General features: G+C 52.4%; 1 protein-coding gene across 1 annotated transcript; it reads left to right on the plus strand.

Moving 5' to 3' along the window:
• Positions 1–1,920: 1,920 nt before the first annotated feature.
• On the plus strand, positions 1,921–8,087 carry Edn2 (endothelin 2). Its single transcript, XM_021161610.1, has 5 exons — positions 1,921–2,279; positions 2,571–2,727; positions 4,073–4,195; positions 5,307–5,405; positions 7,366–8,087. The coding sequence occupies exons 1-5, from the start codon at positions 2,225–2,227 to the stop codon at positions 7,457–7,459; spliced, it is 528 nt and encodes a 175-aa protein (XP_021017269.1). The 5' UTR covers positions 1,921–2,224; the 3' UTR covers positions 7,460–8,087.
• The last annotated feature ends 1,017 nt before the right edge of the window (positions 8,088–9,104 follow it).

The following is a 9,104-nucleotide window of genomic DNA, read 5'->3' on the forward strand; positions in this document are numbered from 1 at the left end:
TTACTTTCTCAAATCCCAGCTCTGTCCTCTGTCCCTGCTTCCTGGTCCTCCCCAGCTCACCTCCTGGTACCTGTCTTTATCTATTTGTTTCCCTCCCCACCTTGACCCTACTCCTTCCTATTGACCTGCACTCGCTTCTGTCTTCTGTCTCCCCACCCTTTACACCCCCACGCAAGTCCCAATCCACATCCTCTCAGTGTCTAATAGAATTGTTCACCTCATTTCAGAGCTATTCTTCTACATTCTTCCAGAGCTGAGGCATAGGGAGGGCAGTGAGCCCCACACAGGAGTCTATTGTGGTTTGAGGTCAAGATTGGGGTTCCAACAGGGGCCCTGTCATATGCCAGCTATGTGACTGATGCGAATCCCTACACACACACACACACATATGTCACCCTGGAAGGAAACACAATGGCTTATACCTTTCCAATCCCCGTTTCCTCTTTATCCATTTTTAGTGCAGGAACTAAAACGTCTGTCTACACAGACATAAAAAAGATGCTGAAAGGTCTGGGCTCTACAGTCCAAACACAGGCCAGCCCTAGTCACTCTCTCTCCCTCAGAGTGCATTCATCGGGCTCCCTCAATACCCCTATGGACAGAGAAGGCCACAGGCCATGCCCTCTCCAGGGCTTTAGACCTCAAGAATATAAGGTACGTCTACTACCATGAAACAGGCAGGCCAGGCACAGAGGGGCTGCCAGTACACTGAGGAGCATTCATCTGTCCCTTCTCTTTCCCCACAATGTGTCTTTGCTTTTGCCTCCAGGACTTGTGGGGCAGCCTGGGCATCAGAAATAGAATGCCCGGACCCAAGAGGCCTTCCTTCTACTTTGCCTTCCTCCTCCTTCTCCTCCTCCTGTTCCTTCCTCCTCCTCCATTTATTCATTATTGTGTGTGCATATTTGTGTGTGTGTGTGTGTGAGAGAGAGAGAGAGAGGTATGCATGACTGTGGGTGCATGCGCGCTGTGGCACACGTGTGGCGGTCAGAGGACAACTTTTAGGTGATAGTTCTCTCCCACCTTGTTGAGGCCAGGTTTCTCTTGTCACCTCTGGGTTACTCCAGGCACCCTGGCCTATAATTATATAGGCTACTCTCCTGTCTCCACTTCTCACCTCCTTGTAGGGATCCTGGGAGTATAGATACACACCACACCCCTGGGTCCCAGGGATCAAACTCAGATCATCAGATTTGTGCACTTGGCCCTCTGAGCCACTTTGCCAGCCTCTGGCCTCTCCATTTATTTATTTATTTATTTATTTATTTATTTATTTATTTATGCATAAAGTTGCCACTGAGGTGACACAAAATATTCTGTTCAGTCCACACTGGGGAACTACTCAGGACACCTTCTGTGTGCCTGTGGAGTATCTTCCTAGAAAGGACTCGGAAGTGTCTTCTCTATCTCAAGGGGGTACTTGTTTGGCGAGCAGGGAAACTTGAGGTCCAAGAGGCTCTCCCTGGCTGAAGCTATCCCTGGCTGTGGTTGCATAAGTGAGTCGCTTCCAGAAAGGACCAGAATTCCTACTACAGGCTGGGAGTGGGAGAGGGGAGCAGAATTCCTTGGGTACAATGGGGATGAGGCAGCCTCAGGTGGTCAAAGGTCAGGCATGAGTTGTGCCATTCCTGAGGCCAGTGGTCCTAAAGGGGGCTCTGACTCGCCCAAGGCCATGTAACCTTGAGTGGGCCTTTCACCTCCCACGCATCGAAAGGATATCTCAGCTTGCTTCACAGCGGGCAGGGAGGAGGGTGGCAGATACCCTGTAAAGAGCGAAAGCTTTGCTTTTAGATGAGACCTCCACTCCAAACTTCCAGTTCAGGAGTGCTAGTCAGAGAGTAGGGAGGGGCTGGGTAGCACAACTTGGGACTAACTTCAGAACTCAGAGGGGCCTTGGGCCTGCAGGGAGCCTGCAGAGTCCTGAAGGTGTTGCAGAGAAGCGCAGAGGGTGGAGCCCAGCCTTCCACCTCCCTCTCCCCCTCACCGGGAGGCCAGGGCGGGCCAGGCACCCAGGGAGGAGGCGGTGTCCCTGGCTCTCTGCCCAAGGTGCAGCAGCTAAGCAGGCGGGGCTGCACCAGTAGGGGCGGGCGGGCGCCCTGCCTGGTATTATAAGAGGCGGCCAGGGCACCTCCGCAATGAGCTCTCAGCTCGGCTTAGCAGCAGGACACTGGCGACCTGCGCTCCCTGCTCCCTTGGCCCAGCCAAGCACTCTGCCGCTGCTGCTATGGTCTCCGCCTGGTGTTCCATCGCTCTGGCCCTGCTTTTGGCCCTGCAAGAAGGTGAGCTGCCCTCCCTCGCGTGTTGCGATCCCAGGGTCTATTCATTGATGTCTCCTCCGGGGGCATGGTGCTTCCTTCCCAAAACCAACTGAGGGCATAGAGCGGGGAGGCCGCAGCAGCGTGCAGGCACAGCGCTGGTAGCTGGGGCTTCCCCAGGCTAGCCAGTGGTTCCTGAACACCAAGGGTGCCAACTTCCTTATTGTGCAAGAGGAGGAGCCCTGCGGGTCCCCTAACCCAGACAGGCCAGGTGTCCTGACCTCCTCTCCACCTCTCTCTCTCTCCTGTGTGCAGGGAAGGGCCAGGCAGCTGCCACCCTGGAGCAGCCGGCCTCGGCACCCAAGGGCCGAGGCCCCCACCTGCGTTTTCGTCGATGCTCCTGCAACTCCTGGCTTGACAAGGAATGTGTGTACTTCTGCCACCTGGACATCATCTGGGTGAACACTGCGGGGTAAGCATCCACCAGGACCGTGGGAGAGGGTCGGGGTGAAGGCTTTTGGCTAGCTAGCCACCTCTGCAACTGCCTGTGCTCACCCTGAATCTCAGGATACTGGGAGAGGACCTATAGTAACTACTTATGCATCAACTTCCACGTGGGAGCTATTAGAGTCAGGCAGAGGGCTCCGTACCCTTCCAGCCCTCACAACAGCCTGTAGGAAAGTGCTACTAGCTCCATTTTCCAGATCAAAGGATGGAGGCTCAGAGATGTGAGGTGGCCTCTTCAGGATCACACAGGAGAGAAAAAGTTGTAGGTTCCTTTCCAAGTCTAGGGACGCTGGAGCTCAACCACACTTCCCCTGCAGAGAATAACTCCATGCATGACAGCATCCATGCCCAGACCACGCTCTATGCAGAGCACTCCAAGTGCAGCTCCACCCACTGAGCCGCCAGCCTCCCCACAAGGCAGGCATTGCTTGCACACACACACACACACACACACACACACATACACACACACACACACACACACACACAGGACAGACAAGAAGTCTGCCTGGGATACCCAGGCAGGAGCCAAAGCTGATTTCTGCCTGCCCCATGCTGCCTCCAGGCCCCTGCATACCTCAGGTTGAAGTTTCTGGGTATGTTTGTATTTTTTTCCCCCTTCTTCAAATTGCATAAGGCAAGAGACGCTGAGAACATAAGCGTGCGTAGAGCTAATCCACATCCAAACGCTGGCTCAGGGCGGGAACCCTGCCAGTGCCTGCATGTTGGGTCCACCCAGAATCACTGTAGCTCCAAATGCCAGGCCACCTAAAATTAGCTGTTGACCAAAGGTGTTGGGGGGGACTAGTCTCAGGGCCCCTACTCTGCCTACCTTGTCCAAACTGGATCAGAAATCAATCCCATTACACACGCACATTCACACACACACAACGCAAAGGTATATTTGTCACACTTCTTCCAACATGTGGGGGACCAACTGTGAGCCTAATGCTTCACTCTGGCAGCTGAACAGGCCCCTTCCTCCTGGCCTAGGTAGGGGGTCCAGAGCACAGAAGACCAGCCCAGGTTTCACTGGATCTGCAGACTCCACTCCTTACATTGCCCTGCAGGAGAGCCTAGCAGAGCGGTGTGCAGAGCCATTGATGGGGTGTGTGACCTGATGGCTTAATATGGGAAGGAGTGGGGTGGTCACCTTCCTGGAGGTGTGACTGGCTGTACAGTGTGGAGAGTCTCTGCTGGCCAGTGATGTGTTTACTAATCCCGTGTCTCTCCTCTCTTTTTCTCCTCTCTGTCCCCCCCAATGCCCCCCCCTGCATGTACACACTACCTTGCTGGCTTCCCGCCCACAGACAGACAGCTCCCTACGGCCTGGGAAACCCGCCAAGGCGCCGGCGCCGCTCCCTGCCAAAGCGTTGTGAGTGCTCTACTGCGGGGGACTCTGCCTGTGCCACCTTCTGCCATCGAAGACACTGGTAGGTGGACTCCTAGCCTTGCAGGGGTTGGATGACTGCTGATTGGGACCAGACCTGGAAACAGGGTATCTCGGGAGACTAGTAGAAGAGCAGAGGCCCAGAGAAGACAAGCAACATGGGAGAGCCCATAAGTACACTGAGGTCATGGCAGAGTCCCTTCCCACAGGAATACCCTCAGTCCCTCCCTCTGCTCAGCTCTAAGGCTTCTGGGAGCACACATCTCCACTCCTGGGAAGGAGAGGCACAGCCCAGGTGATAGCCCAGCCTCAGAGAGTGGCAGGCCTTGTGGCAGGCCCACAAGGAACCAGGCCTCCCTGGGTTTCGGGTTCTAACCTAAGGCTCTGGTACTTCATAGTTTGTTTAGAAGAAAAACAACATCTAGAAGTAGCAATCTGTGACTGGTATCAATCAGAGTGGTCAGTTATGCAAGCACAGCCAGGGATAGTCTCAGCCAGGGATAGCCTCAGCCAGGGATTCTCCTCTTGGACCTCAGTTTCCCTGTTTGCCAAACAAAGACCAAAGCAGGAGGCTCCTTACCCTGTTTGGCTCAAATACCCCCTTGAGATAGAGAAGGAAGACACTTCCGAGTCCTTTTTAGGAAGATGCTCCACAGGCACACAGAAGGTGTCCTGAGTGGCTCCCCCATGTGGGCGGAACAGAATATTTTGTGTCACCCAGGGAACTGGAGTGTGGATGCCACATCTCCTTGGTTTTCCCATCTGTGAAAGGGGAGGCTCCGTTCCTCCCCTCCTCCTCTTGGACCCTTGAGAAAGCAAGGGCTGGGTGTTCCAGTTCAAAGACAGTTTACGAGAAGCTCCTCCTCTGAAGCCCGAGCTGGGGTTCCACCCCTGCCTCAGTTTCCCCTGCAACTGCAGGTGGCCAGATTCTGGGAAGGCCAGCCATCCATCTGCCTCTTTCTGAGGCTCAGAACACATTCCCAGTGGCTCAGTTTTCCTTGGTACCCACCCCGCCCAGGAGGGAAAGGTGCCAGGTGCACAGGGTGGAAATGGATCTCCTCCAGAGGGCAGGGGTGGGGGCTGGGCTGGGCCTGCAGCCAGGTAGTGTCAGGGTTCTGGCCAGCCCTTCACTTGTTGCTACTTCATTCATTCAGGCCTGAAGCTGTGGTCGCCCCAAGCAGCCAGGCTCCTGCTGCTGTGTTAAAGACTGGCAAGATGTGGACTGCTGAGGGAGACCTCCTCCGAAAGCTGAGGTAAGAGTGACTGCGTGGTTGACCGCTTTCTGTGTGCTATACACGTCTGCCTTATTTTCTGTTGAGGTGGCATGGGGACTTCATCATCTCTCCTAGAAAACAAAGGCTCATAGAGGTCACCCCACTTGTTTCAAGTCACACAGCATCCATCACATCTGGCTAGATCAAGAGGCTAAAAATATTCTATTTTTAAAAGTTAAATAAAAAGATTTTAGATTTATTTTTACGTGTGGGAGTGTTTTGCCTGCGTGTATGTCTGTGCACCACGTGCGTGCATAGTGCCCTCAGGAGTTAGAAGAGGGTTTCATCTGTATGCAATGTATGAGCTCTAAGAAGAGGTCATTGGATCCTCTGGAACTGGAATTAGGGATTGTTGTGAGCTGCCATGTGGGTTCTGGAAACAGAACTCTGGTTCTCTGAAAAAAAGCAGAGAGTGCTCTTTACTGCTGAACCATCTCTCTAGCTGCAAGCCCCAAGCCTACGTTCTTAACTACTATGGTCTGTGACCACCAGGTGTGAATTGGGTCTTGAGGGCACTGGCTGGGAAGAACTACAGTTATTCACTCAAGCATCCTCACTAGATTGGGGCTTAGAGTGAATGCCTCTTGTGTTGCTCGCTCCTTAGATACTCCCAACGGGATCACCTTCCTTGGTGGCCACAGGTGGCTCAACACAAGACCCACAAATGTTTGTCCAAACAAGTCGGCTTGAGAACAGAAACCTCTCCTTAGACCATTCAGTGGAGTGGCCCAGGGGTAGCTGGTGGGGCAGAGACTACTGGCTGAGATGGGTCTCAGCCACAAACAGTCTTTCTGAGCCCTGGCTAGTTGTCAGGCATCTCCATAGTTCAGATTTTGACTTCTGAAGCAAGGAGTTAGCAACGTTCATCCTGCAGGGGTTTTCCAAGGTGATGCATTAGTGTATATGAAATGTGTCTCTGTGGAGCTCTGAAGGCCTTGGCCATTCCTACCCCTGCCACAGAGGGGTCTGTAAGGCTAGACAGTACCTACTGTGGCTTCTTAGAAGTTCCCATCTTTGGAAAAAGGTAGAAAAATGGAGCAGAGGTGTCAGAATAAGCAAGGCAGGCAGCTGCATGTACTCAAGAGCTGACCGATAATAAGGAAGGCTTTGCAAATAACACACAGCACTTCACAGTGTGCAGAAGGCGTGGCACTTTACAGTTTACAGGGAGCTTGCTTCACTACCCAAGCATTTATCCTGCTGGCAATTTAGAGTTTTTGCTGTTCATGTTGTTTGGGTTTGTTGTTGTTTTTTGGTTTGGTATGGTTTGGTTTTGAGACAGGATCTCATTCAGTATGTAGCCCAGGCTGGCCTGGAGCTCAGGGCTACCCTATAGTCTCAGCTCCTCGGGTGCTGGGCCTAGTTGATGTTTTAAAATTAGTAAAGGGGTCTCAGAGAGGTTGAATCCTGCCCAGGTTCCTAAACCTGGCCCTGAGGCCCAGCTTCTCACTCCCAAGTAGAACTCTTAGGGTAAAGAAGTGGACAGTGGACAGTGGACAGTTCCTAGAGCTGTGGCCGTGATCATGCTGTGCTGTGTGGACAAGCCCACCTTGCAGCAGATGGTAAAGTGCAGCGAGTCGGGTGACGTAGTTTAGGATGAAGGAAGATGGACGCTAGGAAGGAGGTTGCTCACAGGGTGGGGGAAGGAAAGCACACACTAGGGAAGGCCCAGGCTGTCCTTGGCAGGCCCCTCATCTCAGCAGCATCTGTTGCTGAGTGTAAGCTCTGTCACTGACGCCATGGGCAGAGAAGCTCCTGGGACTGGTCTGAGCCACCGAACCCTTATGGGCAGACCTTGTGTGGAGCTGCAACCCCACTCTGACCAGCTGTTCCCTGAGATCTGGGCAGAGAGAGGGTCTAGACCCAACCACCTCTCTCCTAAAGGAACCCAAGACATCCTCTATCTCTGGGATGCTAACTGATCTTCTTCCATTTGCAGGGATATCTCAGCCACCAAGCTCCGCTTTGCCAGGCTACAGCCGGAGGTAACAAGAAAGGCCATCCCTGCACACTCTAGATGGAGGAAGAGATAATACCATGAGCTGCAGGACCGTTGAGAAAGAAGCTCATGTGGAGACAGGAGGAAACAGGCAGCTGCTGGGAGACCCCTATGCCTGTCTCCTGAGCCAAGGCCTCGGATCCTGGCTAGTCAGACCCGTCTGATGGGTTCAGCACAAGCTCTGGCCGCTCTTACAGCAGCTCTGTGCCTTAACACTGCCAGGGCCACCATCAGCCCCTGGACAGCAGTGCAGTCTGCCAGTGCTGGTTGCTAGCTACTGTATCTGCTTGGAGGAGCTATGTGAGGACAAATGAACATGCTGACTGTGTCCTATGGAGTGTCCTGTTTGCTGGGCTGCAATCCAGGAGCAATCCCACAGCAGGACACAATTACCTAAGCCACACCTGGAGACTGGACAGTCATCCTAATGACTGACATCATGGCTGGCCCCTATGGTCCCCTCTGGTTCCCCTTCCCTAGAGGTCTTACAAACTATTCTCTTGGGACACTTTTGGGAGCACAGAACCTGCTATACTTCGCTCATCTGTATATAACTTATTTGCTTCGAGGACTTTTGAGATTCTTATTATTTATTTTAATGTATTTTTTTAGAGCCTCAATTGTTTACTTATGAACTCATGTTTGTAATAAAGGATGAAATGGTCTTTTAGGAGTTTGTCTTGGCCACAGGAGGTGGGTGTCTTCTCCCAGGAGAAGCCATTTGGGAGTTAAAAGAAGACAGGAAAAGGAGGAACGTTCCACCATGTAAGTAGCTGGAGCCCAGGCTGCTCTTGCCTCTTGCTACTTCTCTGGCTGCTAAGATGCCTTCTCTAGGGTTTTGCCTGTCATGGCTTGGATAGCCATCTGCAGCTGTGACACTGGGACTCTGGGTCATATTTTCACATCAGATCAGAATACAATGGCCAGGCCTTCATCAAGAGCATGTTCGGAAGAAACTAGGATACAGAGATAATCTTCAGCTTCAGAAACCTTGTCCCATCAGGGCCTGATTGGGAGGCCATAGCCTATCTGTCCCGTGCCAAGTGTATAACCATGGTGGTCGTCGATGGGTGATGAGACCCTGCCTCAGCCTGCCTCTGACTCTCCCTTGGGTCTTCAGGAGGTCCTGGAATGAAACTGGACACTTTTCTGACTGATGGGACCCAGAAACTACCTGTGTTCTAGAACATTCCTGCCAGCAGCTGCCTGGACTCTTGGCCGGCTGAATCTCCCACAAGCAAGCTATGTTCTCTTCCCCAGCTGGGAACGGCTGGCTCATACTGGGAGTGGCAGGCTGTGACCTGAGCCAGCTGTCAGGAAATATTTATGGAGCAGGCAATAATCATTTATATACCTACTATAACCCTGCCTTCTTCACAAAGCCAACCCCAACCTCCTTCTGGAAGAATAGCGCTGGTATGTTTTGGACTGCCACCGCACACTGGCCCGCTTCATACTTTACTCACAGTAACCCATTTTACCTTCCCAACAACACTGGGGAGTAGAGACTTCCAGAACTCAGGCTTTCCTGATGAGGAGAAGTGACAAACAGAGACGAGCAGAGACTTCCCTTAAGTCACACAGCATGTAAATAAAAACATCAGGATTGGGGTCTAGAATCTATAACATATATATATATATATATATATATATATATATATATATATATATATATATAT

This window comes from Mus caroli, chromosome 4 (assembly GCF_900094665.2).
Source record: "Mus caroli chromosome 4, CAROLI_EIJ_v1.1, whole genome shotgun sequence".
NCBI classification, from domain to species: domain Eukaryota; kingdom Metazoa; phylum Chordata; class Mammalia; order Rodentia; family Muridae; genus Mus; species Mus caroli.

Coding starts and splice junctions, on each gene's coding strand:
- Edn2 (XM_021161610.1), top strand. CDS start 2,225: ATGGTCTCCGCCTGGTGTTCCATCGCTCTGGCCCTGCTTTTGGCCCTG. Junction 2,728..4,072: donor ATCTGGGTGAACACTGCGGG/GTAAGCATCCAC, acceptor TCCCGCCCACAG/ACAGACAGCTCCCTACGGCC. Junction 4,196..5,306: donor TTCTGCCATCGAAGACACTG/GTAGGTGGACTC, acceptor TCATTCATTCAG/GCCTGAAGCTGTGGTCGCCC.